Source organism: Canis lupus, chromosome 1 (genome assembly GCF_003254725.2).
Source record: "Canis lupus dingo isolate Sandy chromosome 1, ASM325472v2, whole genome shotgun sequence".
Taxonomy (NCBI): Eukaryota; Metazoa; Chordata; class Mammalia; order Carnivora; family Canidae; genus Canis; species Canis lupus.
In genome coordinates this window covers 15,019,534-15,044,168 of record NC_064243.1, presented here as the reverse complement: position 1 = coordinate 15,044,168, position 24,635 = coordinate 15,019,534, and the positions used below count along the sequence as shown (strand labels likewise).

At 44.3% G+C, this 24,635-nt stretch overlaps 1 protein-coding gene and 1 long non-coding RNA gene across 2 annotated transcripts in view; both read left to right on the top strand.

The window, feature by feature from the left end:
- The window catches only part of CDH20 (cadherin 20), a 214,910-nt gene extending 207,079 nt beyond the window's left edge, over window positions 1-7,831 (top strand). Inside the window, exon 12 of the mRNA XM_049112344.1 lies at window positions 7,343-7,831. Within this exon, the coding sequence (XP_048968301.1) occupies window positions 7,343-7,413 (71 nt within the window). The 3' untranslated portion in view covers window positions 7,414-7,831. The remainder of the gene's footprint in view (window positions 1-7,342) is intronic.
- Window positions 7,832-14,456: 6,625 nt separating this feature from the next.
- On the top strand, window positions 14,457-20,924 carry LOC118350988 (uncharacterized). Its single transcript, XR_004805712.2, has 4 exons — window positions 14,457-14,610; window positions 18,039-18,128; window positions 18,757-18,863; window positions 20,666-20,924. It is a non-coding gene; the product is annotated as an uncharacterized LOC118350988 (long non-coding RNA).
- The last annotated feature ends 3,711 nt before the right edge of the window (window positions 20,925-24,635 follow it).

Here is a 24,635-nt window from a genome sequence, read left to right as displayed (position 1 = left end):
AGTCATCTATCCTTTCTATATGTCTGGGGGTTGGTGCTGGCTATCCAGACCTGGGGCAGCTGTCAACAAGACATCCTCTTGGCTGTTTGGGCTTCCCCACATCACAGGTGCTGAGCTCCAGGAGTGAATGTCACAAGAAAAAGCAGAAACTGAATCATCTTTTATCACCAGAAGTCACATAACGTAACCTCCACAATAGCCACAAGCCTCCCCATATTGAAAATGAGGAAACAAAAACTCCACCTCTCAACAGAAAGAGTGTCAGAGCTACATTGCAAGAAGAAATAACGTGCTCACTGTTGGAAAATGTGAACAGCCATGTTGTCTTTCTCCTTTTTCTGCCTGCCACCTCTCCCCATCCCAGGAATCTTTTTTGGTTCCGTTCACCATTCCCTTTCTCTCTTCTCCTCTCTATAGACTACATTCTTGTTCTATGGATATATTATTCTTCTCTGAAATTCACTTGTATCCCTACCACACAATACTCTCAGAAGTAAGTGAATATTCCATGAAAACAGCTAGCAAAATATCCAACATATAACAAGCATATATTTTTATTGAAGTATAATAACATACAATAAACACATATTTAAGGTATATAATTTAATAACTGCTAAGATACATGTATACCCATGAAGCCATCACCACAATCAAGAAAGTGAGTATATCTGTCACCTCCTCACATCCCTTTGTAATACATCCTTCCCACACCTGCCTCTAACCCCCCACCAACTCTAATCAACCACTGTTGTGCCTTCTGTGAATTAGTTTGCATTTTCTGAAGTTTATATAAATGAAATCATTCAGTGTGTACTTTTTTTAAAGAGTTAATTTATTTATTCATGAGAGACACAGAGAAAGAGGCAGAGACAGAGAGAAGCAGGCTCCCTGCAGGGAGCCCAATATGGGACTTGATCCCAGGACCCCAAAATCATGCCCTGAGCTGAAGACAGATGCTCATCCACTGAGCCATCCAGATGCCCCTACAGTGTGTACTTTTTTGTGTCTGGGAGATCTGGATTCTTTCACTCAGCATTACATTAAGATTCATTCACATCACTGTGTGTATCGGTAGTCCATTGCTTTTTGTTGCTGAGCAGCAGTCTCTATAGATATACCACAACCTGTTCATCCATTCATAATCCATCAGTCTGCTCAGGCTGCTATAACAAAATACCATAAACTGGGAGGCTTAAACAACAGAAATTAATTTGTTCACAGTTCTGGAAGCTGGAAGTACAAAATCAGGGTGCCAGCGTGGCTAGGTTCTGATGAGGACCCTCCTCCTGGTTTGCCAATGGCTGTTTTCTCACTGTGCCCTCACATGGAGGGAAGAAAGTGAGCTCTCTGGGGTCTCTTCTCCTAGACACTAATTCTATCAGATTAGCACCCTACCCTTATGACCTCCTTTAACCTTAATTATCTCTTTACTCCGAATATAGTCACATTACGCATTAGGGCTTTCAGCATATAAATTTGGGGGATATGCAGTTCAATCCATAGCAATTCACATGTTGATTGATGGACATTTAGATAGTCTGCAGATTTGGTCATTACAAGTTAAGCTGCTATGAATATATGCATATAAGTCTTTGTACAGACGTATATATTTTCTTCTCGTAGATAAAAACATAGAAATGGAATGGCTAGAATCATAGAGTGGGTATACATTTTGCGATGTTTAACTGCCAAACTGTTCTCCAAAGTTTTTTTACCATTTTACGTTCCCATGAGCAGTGTGTGAGTTCCATTTCCTCCCCATGCTCGCCACCGCTTGGCATAGTCAGTCTTCATCATTTTAGTCAGTACAGCAGGATTATTACAGTATCCCACATGCTTCTAGTTTCTGATACTCCAGTGACTCAGAATGTTGAACATCTTTTATGCCCTGTTTGCTATCCATATATCCTCTTTAGTATCCAGATGTATTTGCTCATTTTTGATTGAGTTGTTTCATCGTTGTTGAGTTTTGAGATTTCCTTATATTTTCTAGATAGACATCCTTTATCGGGTACATGCTTTGCAAAGATTTTCTCCCAGTCTGGCTGGTCTTTTAATTCTCTTAACAATGTCTTTTGAAGGGCAGGAGTTTTTGATTTTAATAAAACCCAATTCATCGATTTATTTTCTTATAGATTGTCCTTAGGTGTCATCTCTAAGAAATCTTTGCTTAGCCAAGGTCACAAAGATTTTCATGTTTTATTTTGGAGTTTTATGGTTTTAGGTTTTAATGCCTATGATCCGTTTTGAGTTTATCTTTGTAGATTAGCAGGTTTGAATTGAGGCTCTTTTTTTTTTTTTCACATATGGATATCCAATTGCTCCAGCTCCATTTACCCAATTATAATAGCTCTCTCTTTTTATTATTTTTATTTTTTTAAAGATTTATTTATTCGTGAGAGACACAGAGAGAGAGGCAGAGACATAAACAGAGGGAGAAGCAGGCTCCCTGCAAGGAGCCTGATGTGGGACTCAATCCCAGGACCCCAGAATCAAGCCCTGAGCCAAAGGCAGACGCTCAATCACTAAGCTACCTAGGCACCCCAATAGCTCTATTTTTAAAAGGCTATCTTTTTTTTTCTTTTAACTGCACTGTCTCTAACTCTTGTTATGAGTTGAATTGTGTCTATCAAAAGATATGTTCAAGCCCTAACCCTCATTATTTATGAATCTGGCCTTATTTGGAAATAGGGTCTTTGTTTACAGATGTAATCAAGTTAAGATGAGGTTATCCTGGATTAGGGTGGGCTCTAGTCCAATGACTACTGTCTTTAGGAAAGAGAAAGTCAGACAAAGAAACGGAGACGCAGAGAGGGGAGCACTATGTGTCAACCAAGGCACAGGTTGGAGAGATGCTTCAAGAAGCATCAAGGAGGGATCCCTGGGTGGCTCAGCGGTTTAGCGCCTGCCTTTGGTCTGGGGCGCGATCCTGGAGACCCCGGGGTCGAGTCCCACGTCGGGCTCCCTGCATGGAGCCTGCTTCTCCCTCCTCCTGTGTCTCCGCCTCTCTCTCTCTCTCTCTCTCTCTCTCGAATAAATAAATAAAATCTTAAAAAAAAAAAAAAGAAGAAGAAGAAGCATCAAGGATTGCTGGCAACCACCAAAAGCTAAGAGAGAAGCATGGCACAAATTCCCCCTCAGAGCCTCCAGAAGGTACCAACTCTGCTCACCCCTAGATTTCATACTTGTAACCTCCAGAACGATAAGAGAATTAACTCCTATTGTTTTAAGCAGCCCCTTTTGTGGTAATTCATTATGACTTCCCTGAAAAACCAATGCAAACCTCATGCAGTACATTTTAAAAGATATATTTTAACATAAAAAATAACTAAGCATGCATTCTTCACGTGCTCCCATCATTTTGTCTGGATCTATGACACATACACACCAGTTTACATATTAATTAACAAACTGATTTGTGTGTTTGTCTTGTGGGATTTTTTTTTTTTTTATTTCAACCGAGCCATTGCACATGTTCTGAGGGAATGGAGAAGGCCTCTGAGAATGCCCGTTGTCTGGCAGGCCCCAGGCGGCAGCAGCCCTCTTCAGCTGACTTGGCAGCGTGTGAGCAGCTCTCACAGCTCCAGGCAGGGGGTAGGGAAGAATGAATCACCAGATGGCTGAGAAGAGACACTTCCATTCATATGACCCCACTGATGTGGGCGGTGCAGAGAGGTTGCAGAGAATGGAAAGAGGCAGATTGCTTGCTGGAAACAGCACTAAGTGCCCACTGGTCCTCATGCACCGCAGTAAAAGGACAACGTTCTGAGTGGTGTAATACCAAAGAATTCCCCCTTGGCTTGACTCTGTCGGTGAAGAGCTGTCCTGGAAAGTGAAAAAAAAAAAAATTACCTTTAAAGAGGCTACATGGGGACACCTGGGTGGCTCAGTGGTTGAGCGTCTGCCTTTGGTTCGGGTTGTGATCCCAGGATCCTGGGATTGAGTCCTGCATTGGGGTCCCCACAGGGAGCCTGCTTCTTCCTCTACCTATGTCTCTGCCTCTCTCATGAATAAATAAAACCTTTTAAAAAATAATAAAATAAAGAGGCCACATGGTTTCCTTCTGTCCCTCACACTGGATGTTCCGTGGCCGCCCCAGGAACTGATGCAGTCCTCTGTGTTTCCCTGCCAGGCCCATAGGTAGTGACAGTCACGCATCCTGACTGGTAGCACGGACAGTCTGGCCTGGGTTTACCCCCAATGAGTAGCCTCATCAACCTCAAATGTTTACATTTGCCGGTGACTTCTTGGGACTTCCACCATTGGACTATAGGATAGTCAGTGCAAGAAGAGATTCTTTTTTTTTTTTTTTTTTTTTTTTTTAAGATTCTGTGTATTTATTTGACAAAAAGAGAGATCAAGAGAGCACAAGCAGGGGGAGCAGCAGGCAGAGAGAGAGGGAGAAGCAGACTCCCTTCTGAGCAGGGAGCCTGACACGGGGCTTGATCCCAGGACCCGGGGACCAGGACTGGAGCCAAAGGTAGTCACTTAACCAATCAAGCCACCCAGGTGCCCCTCAAGATGAGATTCTTAAGGCAGGGACACTGCCCAAAGGTGAATATTAATTCTCCCCGGGAAGGGACACGGGTCCTCACCAACATCCTCCAGGCTGCCTGGCATCACCGCTGCCCAGCTGCAGAGTTTAGGAGCAAGGAGGAAGAAGGAAACCGCCAAGGGTTGAGTACTGACGGTGACGAGCTACTGTGCCAGGTGCTTTCACACAAAGTGTTTCTCACACGTGGAAATATAAGCAAAGTACAGACCCCCAAATCCGAAAAGGAGACAAAGCCATGTAGGACACGTTCACCTTGCAGGCTGATGCCGTCGGCTCCTCTGGGAGCTATAACACATAACAAGCTTTGCACACATCCTTTGCCGCTGATTACTGACATCCCTGTACACCGTGAGCCTGGAGAACCAAAGGCTGGCCTTCACCCTGGGCAGCGGAACCGGGTGAGGACAGCTGACATGAGTCATCTGAGAAGTACTGAGCAATCAAGCTTTCGAAGTTCCAGGGTTGTGTTCTTTCCCGAAAGCATGATTTCACTACAGATGTAAGAATTTTTTAAAAATAGATGTCATTGGATAGGACTTCATTACCAGGGCCCTTATGTAACCCAGGTTAATCTCCTCCCAAAGGAGGAGAAATAGCAGGAGGCTATTTCTGGAGGACTCTGGCGCACTGCCGTATTTACCATGTGTCCCGTACCTACAAACTGGGTACAAATTCTCCGTAAACTCAGAGCCACTTACCCCATCCAGACTCCCACATGGATCTAAGCATATGCCATGTACACCTCAGGCACATTGGGCAAAAAGATTATTTATGGGACTTGGCAGAGAAGTCTGTATTGGGGTTTTGAGTCACAGTCTCTGTGACAGCACCCACTGTGACAGTGAACAGGTAAAGTGAATAATAATACATCCAACTTGGAAGGTCAAGTTCTGCTCATATTTCTAATTATTAAGTATACCATTATCGAGAGCCTCTCTGTAGCAGAGTCTCCTACTGTGGAGGCTGTTCATTATTCAAAACTGTTGTTTGCTGCAAACGTACAACAGCACAAGTGGAAATTGCTCTAGTATAATTTCTCTGTTTGGGGGTCGGGGGGGCAAAAGACAGTTTTTTTTCTTGAAAGGGAAGTTGCATGCTTGTTTCTTCTCCTTTCATTTCCATGTCCTCCTCACTGTTGGAGTTCACAGGTACACATGAGGCTCAATTAAAAAAAGAACTTGGTGGGGCACCTGGGTGGCTCAGCAGTTGAGCGACTGCCCTTGGCTCAGGTTGTGATCCTGGGGTCCTGGGATCAAGTCCTACAGAGGGCTCCCTGAGGGGAGCCTGCTTCTCCCTCTGCCTTTGTCTCTGCCTTTCTCTCTGTGTCCCTCATGAATAAATAAATAAAATCTTAAAAAAAAAAAAAAGAACTTGATTAGGGACTATCCTTTAGCATCACCTTCATTGGTCTGTTGCCCTCCTGTCTAAACACTTTTCTTATGAGGGAAAAGAAAATGATGGGGCTCTCACATTTTATCTCGAAGAGAAAAAAAGAAACCCCTACAAAAAAATTTCAGGTCGCAGAAATAGGAAATCACAGCATAGAAGAAGTCCCTACAGGCTCCCACTAACCAAATAGAGACTAGGCTCAAAAACGTTAGCACAGGAGAAACATGACCATCTAAATGAGGGTCACATTAATTGTATTACTTGACCTTCCTTGGCCGAGTTTTCCAATAAGGCCTAGATGGATAAACTAGATAAATAGCAAGCTTGAGAAGATAGGTTATTTTTGTATCTTCTGTATTAACCAGCATACTTGGGATCCTAAATTATTAAATAGTAATCATAAGACGATTCGAGGGATGACTACAAATCCTTTGTCCTTCAGCTTTTAAGTCGTTGCTTACAAATGGCATTATTACCCAGGGCTGTGTCCTAAGAGTTGGCTCAACAGCATACTCGGTTCTTTGTTTCAAGTTCCGCACCATGGGGGAGTATGTTCTCCCTCTCCAGAGTGAAAGGAATGGTGATGGCAATATGTAGTAAGTGCAGAGCTAAAGAAAGGAAGCTGCAACTCCACGTGGGAGAGGAGGTTCACATATACTCTACTTCTCCTCCCGGCAGACACACAGTAGGTCTGCACTTCTCCACCTTTCATAGTTAGACCTGGCCATGGGACTGCAGTGAGCTAATGAAACACGCGCAGGAGCCTTAACAGCCGATGTAGGATTTGCTGCATTCCTTGTCCCTGCTACAGTGATTTTTAAAGTCTATGTCAAGATGGAGCCTCTGTCTGCTTAGGTCCCTGGGTGGCTGGCTTGTAGCCAGAGACAGAAATGAAAGCTGTCCCATGACAGGGACATCATCTTTTGTAGTATTAAGCCACTGAGATTTCAGAGTTACTTATCGGTACAGTATAAATTAGCCTATCCTGACTACTACAATAAAAATTGTTGGGGAACCTGGGTGACTCAGTTGGTTAAGCATCTGCCTTCAGCTTAGGTCATGATCCCAGGGCCCTGGGATCCAGCCCCGCATTGGGCTTCCTGCCCTACTCAGCAGTCTGCTTCTCCCTGTCCCTCTGCCCTTCTCCCTGCTTGTGCTCTCTCTTTTTCTCTCTGTCGAATAAATAAATAAAATATTAAAAAGAAAAAACACAAAGTTGTTCATTTCTCTTGAGAAGAGAAACTAACCAACTGGTATACCTGCTACAACTAGAATGATGACATATGAGGGCTGATCAAGAATACAGTGCATGTTCCCTGTTGTTTTCTTCCATGAATAAGAATGGATTTCATTAACCATTTCATTTCACCTTCTTTCATTTTTCCTCAAAACGAGCAGTACACATTTTCAAGACTAAAGGTATAAAACAGCACAGCACCCAGAAATGGACAGACACAAAGGCAATATAACCATGTGACCATACAGCCATAAGACAAGGAATACCGAGGATTACTGGCAACCACCAGATGCTAGAAGAGAAGCAAGAACAGATACTCCTTTTGAACCCCCAAAAAGGAACTAATCCTGCCAATACCTTGATTATGAACTTCTAGCCTCCAGAACTGTGAAAGAATAAATTCCGGACGCTTTCTGCCACCCACTAATAGGCACTTGGTCAGGGCAGCACTTGAAAATGAATACAGTGACCTTAACTATACTTTCTACCATTCCTCAGTCTCCTTGGCATTTTTATGGTGAGTCTTTACACAATGGCTCTGCACATACCTGTATTTTAAACTGTGATGCTTTTCAGGCCTCTTCCTGAGTGGAGTAAAAATGGACATGAGGCCTAGACCCTTCTTTTACCAAATAAACCCTGTCAAACAATGTCTTGTTCATCCTTTACTCCTCCTCCAAGACCTTCTCAGAACCTAGCACAGCACTCGGCTGTCCAAAATATTTGTTTAGAAAATTACAGAACAAATATTGGATATCCCTCCTTACTGCACCTCTCATCTCATGCTAAACAGTGATTTAAGACAACTGAATTACTGCCTGTTAGTGTTGGCTCCCTTCATGGCCAATTACCAAACAATAAACTGGATCACTTTGGTAGCCAATCTAAATCAGTCCATCCACACATAGTGCCAACTATTCCATGGTCCATTAATGCCATTTTCATCAATTATTATACCGAGTCAAGCTAAGGATCAGCCAATCACCAGAGCCAGGCTTAGGGTGCTTGAAGTAACAGATCATTAATCACTAAGGGCAGAACAAGAAACCTGAGATTTAAGGGGCAAAAGCAAAAGCTAATCTGAACAAAATGGGATTCCATGTGCATATGGCCAACTCATCAATGATAGTGGACTCATGCCTCATCCCTCAACAGAATTTCTGTTTATTCATTTGTTATTTGTATTCATGAGTTGGCTCACAGGTAAGATATCTGCTGGCTTCCATATACACTCAACTTTCTTTCCAAGCCTAAGGTAAAGCCAATTTTCTCATTCTGGCTGGGAAGGAGTCCTAATTACCTGAAGAACCAGCACATTTCAATCTCGTGAGGACTGAGTTTCATCGTATTAAAATGCCACCAACACACAGAGTTCTGTCTCACACACAGAGAAAGCCAAGTGAAGGTCTTCCCCCCAAACCACTTAATGCCTGAGAGAATCTCCAGTCAACTTTACCACTTGAAACCATGTCCCTTACAGGCAAACAAATGGTCTTTAGAGCATCCCTTTCACCATTAATCTTTCCAGTTTGTGGCATTTGGGAGAGGTTTTAATGAGCTCGGATGCTTTACCACTCCCTCAAGCATCTCCAGGTATCTGCTGGCTTACTACAGGTCTCAGGGAAATGGCCCCCTTCCCCAGAGGTGGCAAGGAAATCTATATTTACTTTCGAGGTTCTATGACAAGCAGTTCATCTTCTAATTTCCCTTCCACTGCTAGTCACTAAATGCTAAAGGCCTTAGCAAATTCTTGGTGCCCTGATCCACACTTAGATCTGAAACGGGAAAATCAGGTGAAAGGTAAACTATGGATGTTCCTGTACCCATTTTGGGACCCGACTGGTCACCAAGGTGAAGTAGCTGACTATCTACTTTGGGTTCCAGAATGGGTCTCAAACTCACCATCATTCCCCTCCACCCCCAGATCCTCTCGGAAAATGCAAGATACCTGAAGGAGACAAGCTCTCTTCATGAAGACATCTTTTCCCATTGCAGCATTGATCAGGGCACTGGGGTGATGTAATTTCTATAAAGCTGGGGGAAAAGGGTTCTGGTGGTGCCCAGGTCGGCACGGAATACAAAGCCAGAGAGGATGCAGAGAGGAGACGATAGAATCCATGATCCCTGATCAGATGTGACATTGCTATCTCCATTTCAGAAATAAGATGCTGAGTCCTTTAGAATTAAGAATGGTGCCCTGTTGAACAGCAAGAAGACACTAGACCCTTGAAGTTGTGTATGAGTAGAGGACAGAAGAAAACAGGAAAGGGCAGTGAGAAGATGCCAACCCCTAGCTGGCTCCTTCATAACTGTGCCTGGAATTTTCCCCACTATGTGAAAATGCCAGAGCCACCTGCGAAGGTGACACATGAAACCAAGACCAATCGTGGCTTTGAAGAAGTAGGACATGAGAGAAGGGAATTTGCACACAGGGAAGGGGCACCACAACGGACACAGTGGTGGGGGTAAGAAGCAGAGGGATATCAGAGACATTGGGGGCTCTGGATATCTGGCTGAGGAAGCTGAGAAATGCGGACAGCAGGGGTGCCTGGGTGGCACAGCCCATTAAGCATCCAACTTTTTATTTCGGCTCAGGTCAGGATCTCAGGGTTGTGAGATTGAGCCCCAAGTCCAGCTCTGTGCTGAGCATAGAGCCTGCTTAAGATTCTCTGTCTCCCTCTCCCTCTGCTCTTCCCACTCCACACTCACCTCCCCTCCCAGCTCTCTCTCTCTTTCTCTTTCTCTCTCTCTCTCTCTCTCTCTCCCTCAAATAAGAAAATAAATAAGGAGAGCAAAGGCGACACTCACTTTTTTATTGTTTGGAAGTTGGCGCTAGCCCTGATTTCATTCCTATAATCAGGATAGATTGACCAGTAGCAGGGGGAAAGAAGTCAAAGTGAGGTAGAAATGAGCAAAGCCAAAGCTTTTCTGTGTAAAACCCAGTGTTCCAAAACCTGTAGGGTAATGTTCCAGGTCAGAGACCCACAACTATGCCCGCACCAGACCCACACTACAGTGGGCCAGCTATGGATCAGTTCAGAGCATTTGTCTCCAAGTAGCAGAAAAGTATATTAATGGGGGCCTAAGCAAAAATTTCTTTTTCTCACCAACAAGAACTCCGTGTTGCCTCGGTGACTCAGTGGTGTCAGGGCCAACACTGCTGCAATCCGCAGGTCATAAGACAGCAACAGAAGCTCCAAGGAGCAAATCTCACACTGTGTTCAAAGGCAGGAAGCTGAGGACAGGGCTAGGTCAGGTGTTTTTCTGTACCTTCCCCTTACTAGACAGGAAAAATCTGTCCTGGGAGGTCCCGGCAGATGTCTTATATTCTTGTTGATCCATGTGACATTCCAGTCCTTAAATTAGGGACTGTGCCCAAATTCCCCAAAAAGAAGAGACCCCTAGCCTGCCAAGATAGGTTGCCCGTGTTGCTTCCTGCAAGCCTGGAAGATGAGGGCAGTGCCTTTGCAGGTGCCTAACTTCTACTGTTAATGAGATCTGGGGGTCCACCAAGCACTACCCTTGGAGCAGAGCTGTTAAGATCACCAGAAGCAGGAGATGGCTGGGACTTCCATAGCGAGAAAAGCATGCATCCCAGACAAGCATCCTGTCCAGATTTAGAAGCAAGAACTAGCCTTCCCAGAGGCTCCTTTGAAACTGTTAAGAAGTTATAATTAGACTTTGTGTTTCTGCTAAGCCTTTCATCCCAGAAGCTCAGGGCGCTTCCCTGCATCATCTCATTAATCTTCACACCATTCGTGGCAGCTGGCATCTACTGTCATCTTTATTTTCAGGATGAAGGAACTGAGATGTAGATACAGGTTAATGACTTTCTAGATGTCATATGCTCAGCAAGCCACCAGCCAGCTGGGGACTGGACCCAAGTCGATGGGTCCCCAACTATCCCAACTCACTAAAGACCCCAGGCAAGTATGTAGAGATCATTTACTTACCCAGCTAGCAAGAATCCCAAAAAGGTGACTTGAGAATGTCAGAGGTCTGGAATAAAAAAGGCAAAAAGAAGAGGGTGCAAGCTGCGATTGACTGTCCAGACAACCTTAGGCAAGTCACTTGCACTTTCTGAACATTTTCCTTATTTAAACACTAAGGACAGTAACAGCCACCCTGTCTAATTCACTCAGCTGTTTTAAAAAATGAAACTCGTGTTTCTAATGAAACCATGTGAGCTAGGACATTTTGTAAAATCTAAGTCCATTGAAGAGGCCGATAGAACCAACATTTAAAATCAGCCTGCTGCTTCTGGCTCACATAACAGTCCTAAATTGCAATCAGCCAATTACACAGAAGCCTTCCCAGATGACCAAGAAATTCCCTTTTTGCCGCTCAGTGCGCTAAGAACCCACTTTCAGCACATACCGTATAGAATACGCGAGGTGGGCTACAGGTGCAGCAAGGCTGTGCCCCACGTCGTCTGGGAAATACAGCGTGGTGGCGAAGGCAGACTAACGAACCATGTATTTCACTGGGAGGCAAAATGAAATGCAAGACCTTTCAGGGACAAGAAGGCTCAAAGGCGGAGGTGGGGAGGAGAGGTGTTGGGGGGCGGCGTTTGGCTCAGCCAGTTGGGGGGCAGAAGGTGAAGTGGAGAGAGGGGGCAGTGTCCACAAGCGAAAACAGAGAAAAGTCCTTAGCTCTTCTTTTTCTTCCCCAAGGCACATCATTCTTCCCTCTGGGAAAGGCAAGGTCAAGGTGGGAAAGCAGCAGAGGTGGTTTGCAGCGGTGGGCAAGGAGACGTGCAGAGAGAACGTTTCCTCCCCGCACAGGCTTCTTTTCAGACACAGGAGGGCGCCTCTCCTCCTCCGCTGCTCCCTTCTCTGCCCAACTTCCAACATTTGATCTGTCTTAAAGGAGCCAGGATAGATGTGCAAAAACAATGTGCCCTCTAAGGACAATAATCCCTAGAAAATTCTCCCACTATTGGGAGACTGTCTACAGGAAAGAAACAGATCCATCAAGAGGTGGAAACAGTTTCTCTAACCTTGACAGAGAGGTCTCCCCTGTCCCCGGCTTAAAATAAGGTGGTAACAAATTGGCAGAGCAGGACGCCAAGTCCCATCCCAGGGACATCCCGTGTGATGCGAAGGGGGCCTACAGGAGAAAAGCAAGGGGCTTCCAAATCTGAAACACGACCAGAAAGGGAAAACAGTCATCTTTCATTTATTTTTGTTTTCATAGTTAATTGTTAAAATACCTGAAGAAAGGAAACTAATCAGGTTGGCTCTGCACCAGGCAAGAATTCCTAAATGACCCTAAGGTATAGCTGTTCCTCAAAGTTCCTTTGTTCTGGCCACACCCTCGTGTAAACAATTCTCACCACCACCCTGTGTTATTTGCCTTCAAGGAATTAGAAGAAAGTTTTAATTATAAGGCAGGATGAAACACTGACAGTCACGAGTTTTTCATTCAAAACCACCCCTTAGAGGGGCTCCAGGGTGGCTCAGACGATTGACAACTGACTCTTGATTTTGGTTCAGGTCATGATCTCAGGGTCCTGGGATCCAGCCCTGCAGTCTGCTGCAGGCTCAGTGTGGAGTGTGCCCCTCCCCACCCGCCCTGCACCCTCTCTCTCTCTTTCAAATAAATAAATAAATCTGTAAAACCACAACAACTACCCCTTGGCATTAATGAAGAACTGTTTTGTTTGGTTTTGCCTCCTAAGAGTTACTGATCCCATGATTTGGGATTGGCCGCTGGATTGGAGTGATTTTTGTGATAGAAACAGCCTAAACTTTTCCTAAACTTTGAGATGAACAAAAGCTATCACAGCACGTAAAAACAAAAATGACCAGCACACCAAAATTATCCTTTTTCGTAAAGAAAAAAAAGTCAGCTTATGAAAAAGTTTTAAAACAATCTAATAACCATATACTAACACCCCAAGTAGATCTAAAATAGTCTGAGAGATGTTTGAGCTAAACGCCCATAACTTGCTCCAGAATATTTATCAAGACACATGCCTCAAACATACTATATATATTGATAGGTGCTGTCAGATGAGTGGATCATCATCATCGAATCAGTGGCTTAGCAGCCAGAGGCTGACTCAGGTAGAGCCCATTGTTAAACCCTAACTTTTTTTAAACCTTTATTTGCTGAGCCTAGGTGCCAAACATTGGCACCTTGCTGCTTCCTGGATTGCCTTGGTGTTCCTGTGGACACGAAAGAAAGTCTCTCGCCAGTTCCCTCCCCACAGCAGAACACCGTGGATTAATTCTGAATTAGAGTGTAAGTGGAACAGCGTAGAATTGGGCCAAGTCCATCTCTTTCTGGAGACATCTCTATGGATGTTATGGGTTAGTAGGAAAAACAATGATTCATGTGGTTTCATTGTGGTCACACTCTCCATAGGTTTGTGTTTCTGAATTCGCACCAACACCACCCACTCCAAGGAGATCTGAAACTAGAAACATTAAGGGAAATAAGATTGAAGAATAAAGATTATGTGATGGTTAATTTTATGCGTCAATTTTATGTAGCTATGGTAGCTTGGGCAAACACTAGTCTAGATGCTGCTGTGAAGGTATTTTGTAGATGCAATTAAGATGTACAGTCAGTTGACTTTGAGTAAAGGGGATCGTTCTTGGTAATGTGGGTGGGCTCCTCCAATCAGGGGAAGGTCTTGAGAACAAACACTGAGGTTTAACTGTAGAAGGAATCCTGCCTCAAGACCTCTCTCAGGCTCCCGTCTTCTTGGGAGAGAGGATGCTGCCCAATTCTTGAATTGTTTAATAAAGCCCATTAGCTTTTCAAACTAAAACAGTGTACCTGGCATTCCAGTCTGCCCTACAGATTTCAGACTTGCCAGGCCCCATGACAATGGAGCCAATTTTTAAAAACCATTCTGTGTATGTGTGTATATGTGGCATATGTTCATATATACTATTGGTTCTGTTTCTCTGGAGAACCCTGACTGATACAGGTTTCAAGTATAGCATTTTATTTTGAATGCTATCTAAATTAAAACAATGAAGGCATTTAATAATGCTATTTTACACGATATTACACATAGCAGGACTTCTGGTTTTGTTTGGGTGCCCAGCCCCTCTCCATCAGCCCACCCACTTCACTAGAGGCTGACCTGACCCCGGCTGCAGGTGTGGTCCTGACTGGACTGAAGGTGAGATGTCCCTCTTCAACGATTGGCTCAGAAGTGATTCTGTGACTTTGGGCAAGGGCCAATGAGCTATAAGAAGAGGTTTGTTGTCAACTTCCAGTAATGTTTGTCCTCATGCTTCTAAGAGGCTTTACCGAAGTAGCATTCTCTTTCTACTATTGGAGGAGAACAAGCAATCAGCAGCCCCAGATCGGTACTGACAACCACCCTTCAGTGGGAAATAACCTGGCTCCCTAAAGCTGCTCGTGGATCAGCTAGGCCCTAAACCTACATGGACTCTGGACTTGTTTTCAAGTATGCCAATATATTTTCTTTTAATTGTTCAAGCCAGCCTCAGGCTGGCTTCCTGTTAGTTGTAGCCAAAGGACCAAGTTTTCTTGTCCTTAGTTTTCTATTTGTAAGCTGGGAGAGTAGAACTAGATCATCTCAGATCTCCTCAAGTTTTCAATATGCATGAATTGAACATTTAGGCCCTGGCAGTAAGTGTAATTGTCAGTTATTGCTTGAAGAATCTAAATATTATTGTAGGTATCTTTCTAAATCCATCTTCACTTTTAGAAACAGCAACATTTGCTTTAAGTGCTTAAAGTTTAATTTGATGCAATTTTTTCCAGTGCCTTAACCCAAGTCAACTACCATCGGCAATAATAATGACCATGTCAGGGGCTTTTATTTATTTGAGAAAGAGAGAGAGAGAGAGAGAACAAGCAGGGGCAGAGGCAGAAGCAGAAGCAGACTCCCCACAGAGCAGGGACCCCGATGCAGGGCTCCCATCCCAGGACCCTGTGGCTCAGGTCATGACCTGAGCCACAGGCAGATGCTTAACTGATGGTGCCACCCAGGTGTCCCTAAAAAAGATGTGTTTATTTTAGAGAGAAAGAAAGGGGGGGAGGGGGCAGAGGGAGAGAGAATCCTCAAAGAGACTCCCTACTGAGCTCGGAGCCCAACAAGGGGCTCAATTCCAGGACTTTGAGATCATGACCTGAGCCAGAACCCACTGGGCCACCCAGGTACCCCAATACCAATGAATCCTAAACCTTTGGAAAGATGTTCAGCCTCCCTCAGAGAGAGGGAAATGAAAATTAAAATGGCAGTGAGGGTGTTTCCTCACCTAAAAGACTGGCAGGTTATCAAAAAGTTTAATAATGCACTGTTTGAAGATATAAACGAATAGCAACACTCATACCAATAATGAGACTTATCACCAAATCAACAAAGACCAGGATTACAGGAAAGAGTGGAAATGGTACAACTTTCAAGAAAGACAATTTGGCATTATCTGTCAAAACTACAAACAGGGTATCCCTGGGTGGCGCAGTGGTTTGGCGCCTGCCTTTGGCCCAGGGCGCGATCCTGGAGACCCGGGATCGAGTCCCACGTCGGGCTCCCGGTGCATGGAGCCTGCTTCTCCCTCTGCCTGTGTCTCTGCCTCTCTCTGTGTGTGTGTGTGACTATCGTAGATTAAAATAAATAGATAAAGATTTAAAAAAAAAAAAAAACTACAAACGCATTCACTCTTTGCCCCAACCATTCCCCTTGTAGAACTTTACCCGAAAGTTATATTTGCCCATATACAACATGATGTTATTTGTGATTGCAGTAATTAGAAACAAATACTTATCAGTGGAGAAAGGATTAAATTATCATGGATGCAGATAATAGGATAAAGACAGAGGCAGGGATCCCTGGGTGGCGCAGCGGTTTAGCGCCTGCCTTTGGCCCAGGGCGCGATCCTGGAGACCCGGGATCGAATCCCACGTCGGGCTCCCGGTGCATGGAGCCTGCTTCTCCCTCTGCCTGTGTCTCTGCCTCTCCTTCTGCCTGTGTCTCTGCCTCTCTCTCTGTGTGTGACTATCATAAATAAATAAAAATTAAAAAAAAAATAAAGACAGAGGCAGCTCTCCATGCAGTAAAATGGAATTATCTCAAAATTCTATGTTAAATAGAAATATAAACATGAAGAACAATGAGTATTGTATGCTACTATTTATAGCATGCAAACTATGCTAAACTGGGAAACTGGGAATTATCTAGGGGTTGTAACCCAGAAACTACAACACAGGGTGAGAGAGAGTTAATGTTCCACTGGATATCTTCTAAAATTTTTAACATATAAATGTACAGCAGTTATTCTAAAAGTAATAAACTTGGGGGAGAAAGTGACATTATTATTATATATACATTTCCTGATTAGCTATCATGACAGTAATCCTGAAACTAAATTACCACGCTTGTATTTTTGGATAAATGATAATTAATGATCAGATATAAAACAATGATTTGGTACATTTGTTCTCATTTCCCCTTCTGTCTAAATAAGGGCAGTAGAAAAAGGATCTTGCATTAGGGAAAGAAAATGAATCTTATCTATAACATTACAAAAGTTAGTTTGCTCGGCATTTGGCTTTTCCACACATTTTGCCCCTAAAGTGCCTTATCTAGATGCCTTCTATTTTTTTTTCTCTAGATGCCTTCTAATCCAGTGTCCTATCATTCACTCATAGCCACTCATTCGACAGATATTTACTAAATGCCTTCAGTGTGCCAGACATTGGGGCTGCAGGAGACAAAGCCACTAACTGTCATCTCTATGAGCTCAGTCTGTTCACTATTGTCATCCTTCAGGGCAGATGGGAAGACTGATGCTATAATCAATAAACGGAGAGTGACAGGTCCTAAAATATGGAGAACACACTAGCAGAAAAGATCACCATCATCTGGAAAAGAGGACAGCGAGAATTCACAGAGAACACTGTTGGTCCACAATAGCGGACCAAATCATTCTAGAAGGAATCTTTTCCACTAGAGGATTTCCATGACCCAGGAAGGGCTTACTTTAGGAAGAAAAATAAGAAGGAAGGGGGAAGAGAATAACAAAGAAAAGAATGGACCAAGCTGACAAAATAATGCAGGAGAAATAACCTCCAAGCCTGGGGTTAATACATTCATTAATTCATCCACCTGTTTAACACCTGTTTGCTGAGAGCTTACTATGTGCCAGGCTGAATCAGAGGTAAACAACAAGAAAAGCTAACACACAAGAAAGATAGATAATAAATCACTAAATGTATACTGTACTGGCAGGACTATAATAACTACTATGAATAAAGGAAAGCAGGATAAGGTTATAGAGTGATGGGCCACCATTTTAGATGGATGGTGAGGAGATGCTGAGCACAGATTTGAAAGAAGTGAGAAAGCCCTATGGGTACTTGGCAAAAGAGTTTTCTAGAGAGGGGAAAGAGGCCCAGTGTGGAAATGTACTTAGGAATTTGAAGAGCCAAGAGGCAAAAATGAGCGACTGTCCTCGTTGAGTTTAGAAGAACATAGCTGGGGTGCCCGGGTGGCTCAGCAGTTGAGCTTCTGCCTTTAGCCCGGGGTGTGATCCTGGAGACCCCAGATTGAGTCCCACATCGGGCTCCCTGCAGGGATCCTGCTTCTCCCTCTGCCTGTGTCTCTGCCTCTCCCTGTGTGTCTATCACGAATAAATAACTAAAATCTTAAAGAGAGAGAGAGAGAGAGAGAGAGAGAGAAACATAGCTGACGCACAATGTCAGAGTTTCTTCCAGAAAACGCACCCAACAGTTAACATAACTCCGCACAGTCCTGGATCTTTAAAGCAAAAATGGCAACTCCCTACATGAGTTGACACTTACAAACTGCCCTCTGACCAAAACACACCCCCACCCCATGATCCCTGATCCTTGAATTTTCTTCTACAGGAAGCAACATTTGGCATCCATATTCTAAGCTGAGCTTCAAAATGTAAAATGCCTTAGAAAGACAATGAACAGATCTGAATTCATACTAAGGTAAAAATTACCATGATCTAAAATAAATAAATAAATAAATAAATAAATAAATAAATAAATAAATAACCATGAGAGGATATTTCTGTGAGCAGTATAGCTTTCTAAATTCAGGGAGGGCAGAACGTTGAAAAAATTAAACACATATAACACGAAGACTGTAAGCCCCCAGATCAAGCTTTGGCTGCTGCACTATCTTCTCTCAGACAACTGCTGAGCAGAAATATTCTTTCTCCCCAGAGAGAAAAAACGGTATTTCTGTTAAGCTTACCATAGCTTGTTAGAAATATCCCTTAGGGACTGACAGCTCCCTTTGGAGTCTAATTATACATTCACCCAGCGGTGTTCTGATCTGAATTTAGCTACCTGGGAAATACCTAAGAAGGGAATGCCATTTGCAGGCAGCTGCACTAATGGCATGGTGTAAATTAATAAATGTATCCTGTTCTATATAATTCCAGTTCTGATGAATTTTGCAAGTGTGGTAGAGCCTAAGATTCAACTCTGAAACAACCTAATGAACATATGGCAGTGTCCCTGGAATTCTAATCTGTGAGCTCCTTGTTTAGACCTCACTCTTCTAGAACCTCTCCAGATTCAATAGCTAAGGAAATTGACTTTCTGGTTGTAGACCATGGAAGGAAGAATCCATTCATTCCACAAAGGGCACGAGAGTAAGCAGACACTCTGTGCCAGGTGCAGGACTTCTAAGGGAAAACGAGATCTACTTCTTTCCAGGTGAGACCATCCATGTCCAGCAGTTAAGCAGAGGGGGATGGAGACCCCAGGGCTGAGTCCCATCCCTCAGACTGGTTGTCAAAGGGCAGGGAGGGAGCTCTCCCAACCTCAGGCTCCAAGGCGGGAAAAGGACTCCCTGTGCCTTATCCACTACCCCCATGAGACACACATTGAAAGGAGGTTTCAGAAATAGGGAGCAGGTATGCTTTGGGGCGTTCAAAAAGAAAAAATAACACTTGGATGACACTTGATGTTGGAAGTCAGAGAGGCAATAAAGAGGGACAACAGGAATGGACTCGATTGAACAGCTGATCTCAAAATCAAAATTCATATAGAGACTGTCTTTATATATATAAAATTGCTCCAGTGAAAACAATCCAACTTTGGGGAGTCACCATGGATATAATACTTCCTTGGTTAACTGCAAAGGGATAGCTCTGTTGGAATAAAAACAAAACTGACAGTTCCACCTGCCCTGAACAGTGTTATCGAGAGATAGGTTATTCAAAGCACAACTTAAAGTCACCTCAGAATTATAAGCTAAACAAATTTAATGCTAATTATAGGTTTAGTATAGTTAGCATATTAGAAATGAGTCAAATTGATGATATGGTAAAGTTATATTTTTAGTAAAACATATACAAGCGCTCTAGAACACATTTGTACCTATTTTATAATCAATATAGAGTACATTTATGTGTATTTTATGACCTCTAGTATAATTTTACTACTCATATGATTATACCAAAGGTTTATAGATATTGTGGCTTTACATGTATTATATATTCTTAGTTTGGTCCATAATTTCTTTGGAACAAGAATATAACCTCCAAATCATTTAAGATTGACCATGTCTTCTGCAATAATCTGCTTTATGGCGTTGTGTCCAGGGTCACAGAGCAAAAACTGAGCCCTGACCATTTACTGTACTTTTACATAAAATTTGATCTATTATTATAATAAAATGGTTGGAATTGTTGGCCGGGTTCTCCGTGAACCTACAAAATTTGAACTTTACAAAATAACGCACCATGGATGTTTTCCAAAGTTTATATTTTCCAAGATGTAAATGTTCAATTAATGTTCGATCCTATTAATGTTTCAAATGTTCAGTTAATGACTTGGGGCTGAGATGGACATTTCTACAGTCCACCATAGGAAGAAGAAGCTATAATGAGTAGTTATAGGAAGGAAAGGTGAGTAGAGAACACACTTGACTTGCCGCTCCACTACCCACCTGGATCAGTAGCTTACACAAAAGCTGATTGAGCCAAACTTTTCCCATCATCGCTTGCCCAGTATGCTGCCCCCTAATGCCTGTCTCCTTACAGTGCCCCTAGGAGCTTGATGCTCTGCTCAGCCCATGTCATGCCTTTGCAGCCATTGATGAAAGATGTGAGTTGAAGACAGAAATAATTCTGAAATATATACCAAATCCATCCCCCAACTCCTACATGATTTGCATTTTCATGATTGCAACAATCTAAAAGCCTACCCTCCTGGTATTATGGGCTGAATTGTGTCTTTCCAAAATTCATATGCAGATGTTGACTGTAGATGAGGACTTTAAGGTGGTGATTAAGTAAAAATAAGGTCATTGGGGGATGCCTGGGTGATTCTGTGGTTGCGCATCTGCCTTTGGCTCTTCGCATTGGGCTCTTTGCAGGGAGTCGGCTTCTCCCTTTGCCTATGTCTCTGCCTCTGTGTGTATGTGTGTCTCTCATGAATAAATAAATAAAATATTTTTAAAAATAAGGTTATTGGGATGGGCCCTAATCCAATATGACTGTTGTCCTTATAAGGAGAAAAGAGTTGGACTCAAACACACAGAGAGACCATGTGAAGACACAGAGAGAAGATCACCATCTACAAGTCACAGGGAGAAGCCTCAGAAGACATCAACCCTCCCAACACCTCAATTTAGAATTTTGGCCCCAGAACTGTGAAAAAAAGTATTTTGGTTGTTCAAACCATCCAGCCTGTGATGCTGTGTTACATCAGCCCTAGAAACCAATATACTTGGGTAAACGTGAATAAATTGATACTAATTGATGTGGAGAACGAAGGCAAAAGAAATGCAGAAAAAATTAAATTTCTTTACAACTTGCAGCTCACTGACAAGTCCTTGGGACAAGCAGAGTGATGACCTTCCTCCAGGGGCTCAGTTGCCTCAATGTTAATGCTTTGCTAGGGGTAAAAGGCAATCTTAGCTTGACATTAGTCCGAACTCCAGGATCCTCTAAGTCTACTTTAACATATAAAAAAATCCCTTTGGAAACTTCCTTTTGTCTCTATCCATCCCCCAAGATATATGTTGGCAATCATCCTCCAAACATAGGGCCCACTGATCTACATCTGAAGGGTCTCATCACTAATGTTTTACTAGTGGTAGATGACCATATCTCACCAGCAGCTAGCCCCTCAAGGTCCTGGAAGCCTTGTTTCCAAATTTCTTAAAGACTTAAACTATTCCTGACCCCCTCCCAACTTGAAAGTATATAACCAGTTACTCGTCACAATCCCAGGGCAATTCTTTCCACCCATGAGTCCTGTCCTCGTGCTTTAATAAAAACACTTTTTTTTTTTTTTTTTTGCACAGAAGATGTCTCAGGAAATCTTGACCATTCGTTCCTGGACCCCAACATTATTTCATCCCATTAATCATTAGTATGAGGTACAGGATAATGTCCTATGTCCTTAGCATGAGCTAGCAGGCCTCTTCAGGCTGACCTGGCTCTCCAGTCCCTCTGATCATGTTCCCCAATGTGTCCCCACACTTCAGTTGGAGCAAGCCTTTCATCTTCCCTAACTACAAAAGTAGTCTCACCCCTTCCAGCCCACACTATCCCATCCATCCTTCAATGCTGCCAAATTCTCCTACACATAAAAAGGAGGCCATCAGACTCCATTGTTCCTACTAAGCCTTAAGTCTCCCAGAAACATTTCCATTGTTATGAGCAGAGGCTGGTTTACCCAAGTGAATCTCTTTTTTTTTTTTAATTTTTATTTATTTATGATAGCCCCAGGCTTCTTGTTGCCCCTGGGTCTTCTCATAGCTCTTCCATCTGTCTCAAATGCTCTTTACTTTCCTCTCTGCCTAACAGAGAGGAAATATCCTAACATTCTTCGAAGCTTTGTTCAAACACTGCTGAGTCCTCTGGACCACGCCAGCCCCTATCTCTACTGTCATACCACCGTGTGTCATTGCTTGGTTTCACAGGATGCAAAGTCCAACATGGAGATTTGTGTGCAGGTGGTTTATAAGGGAGGGCTCTCAGTGTTGCTCCCTATGGGGAAGCAGGAGAAGCAGGATTGGGCAGAAAGACCAGTCAAGATGTGATACAAATTGTGATAAGAAATATATATTTGTTCTTTGTCCCTGTTTCTGGCACAGAGCTCCTAAAACCCTTGCAATTTCCAGAGTGAAGAAAGCAATAAAGGTGCTTCTGTTATGTTAATGAGGTGACTTTGGACCACCAAGGGGTGGGAACTGGTTGCCAAGGGAACCAGAGATGGACAGAAGGTTGAAACTTCCAGTCCCTCCTCCTGATTTCTGGAGAGATAAGAGGGGCTGAAGGTTGAATTGATCCCTTACGGTCAAAGATTGAATCAATCATGCCTTTTAATTAAGCTTCTATAAGAACCCAAAGGGTTAGGTTCCGAAAGCTCCCATGTTGGTGACTACACGGAAGTATGAGAGTCATGTGCCCAGAGGGAGGCTAGAGGCTCCAGGCCCTTTCCCCATGCCTGCCCTCTGCATCTCTTCCATCTGGCTGTTTCTGAGTTATAGTCTTTAATAATAAACTGGTGATCGGATGAGTAAATGGGTTTCCAGAGTTCTGTGAGCTCCTTTAGTGAATTAATCAAACCCAAGGTGGTGTATGGGAACCTCTAGTTAGTCAATTGGAAGCACAGGTAACAGGTTGGACTTGTGATTGGCATCTGAAGGAGGGGGTGGGGACAGGCTTGTAGAACTGAACCCTTAACCGGTGGAATCTGATGCTATCTCCCAGGAGATAGTGTCAGAACTGAGTGAAGTTGTAGGGTGCCCAGCTGGTATCAGAGCATTACCTGTTGGTTTGGGGGGAATCCCTCACACACTGGAATTGGGTGTCAGAACCCCTCCACCAGCCCATCCAGTCAGAGCCCCAGCCCATCTTATGGGGACTTCTGGAGCTAATCATCCCTTTAGAATTATTCTAACTCGGCCCAAGATAGCCAGGCCTTAGATTCCCAGATGGATCACATTGGTCATTGGCTATAGGACAGAGAAAGGGCACAATCTTGGGTTTCGTATTGGTGTGTCACAAATTTCCACAAACTCCTCAACTGAAAACACCACAAATTTATCACCTCACAGTTTTGGTAAATAGGGAATCCGGGAACAGCCTGACTAGGTCCTCTGCTTAGGGTCTCCCCAGCTGAGGTCAGGGTGTTGGCCGGGCTGCTGTTCTCCTCTGGGGTCTGACGGTCTTCTAAGGTCACTCGGGCTGAGGGCAGAACTCATTCCTTGCCCCTGTGGGACTGAGACCCGAGCCTACTTGCCAGTGGCCAGCCGGGCGGCTCCTGCTCCTCGAGGCCCTCCTCCTCCGTTGCTCGGCCGGTGACCCCATGGGCTTCGCCGTGTGGCTGTTCCTCCTTCCAGGCCAGCCCAGGCACCTCTCTCGGACTCCAGTTCCCCTCCGGGAGCTACAGCGAGATGGCCTGTCGTGCCCGCCATCTAACGGGGCCTCCTCAAGAGAGACAGGACCCCGCCATGTTCGCAGGCCTGCCCGCGCCAGGGAAGTGGGCGCCCCAGGCCCTCCCCGCCGGGCCTGCATGGAAGTAGAGGTTCTTAACTGTTATTAAATCAGCTGTTTTATGTTATTTATATAGTTTACCACAATTAAAAAAAAAAAAGATGTGGGTGCATGAAAGAGCTTACAGAAAAGGAGGAAGTTTCTGGATGCATGGGGCTGGGGGCTCCGGGCAGCCTCGAGTCTCGGAAGCGGCTGACAGCTGAGGGCTGGGCCCCGAGGCCCCACGGGAGGGGGTCAGAAGCTCACTGGGTGTGACTCCCCCTGCGCTCCCTCTGGTGTGGGGGGAGGCTGAACCTTCTGGAAGGCCTGCTGTCCCCAGCTTGCCAGGACTTGTGGGTGTGCATAGTGTCTCTGTGGTTAAGGTAACACTCGCTCCTGTGACGGGGAAACCCTGACACGTCAGCTTTCTTCTCACTGCCGTTCAGTTGGCCTGGGGTCTGGGGGGCAGCCATCCCCACAGGCCAGTTAGAGACTCGGGCTCCCTATGGCGCAGGCCCGTCGCCCTCTAGACAGCAGGGTTCTTGTTTCAAGCCAGTATAACAGAGAGAGAGAGAGAGAGACAGAGAGAGAGAGAGGAGAAGACACCCATGTCTGTGCGGAAGTGACATACTTCGCTTCCACTCCTATCCCACAGGTGACAATTCGTCCTGGGGTCCCACCTGGAAACCAGGAGAGCCAGGTGCCGCAGACCCTGGCTGGGGATGGCCTCCCACCATTGTACACTGTTGGGGGAGAGTGGGACTGCTGGGTGGCAGAATGGACTGTCTCTGCCATGTTCCTTTTGTCCCATCCATGTCCAGTTCTGACTCTAGGCCCTCCAGGGGCCTCGAGTCAAGATTCAGCCTCCCACCAGCATACCCGGGAGCTTCAACGCCTTCCCTTCTTCTTTCCCTTCTTACAAATTCACCTTATCAGTTCTGCTTCTGAATTCTGAAAACCCCAGGAGTTTGTCACGGTCAATCTAACAAACAAA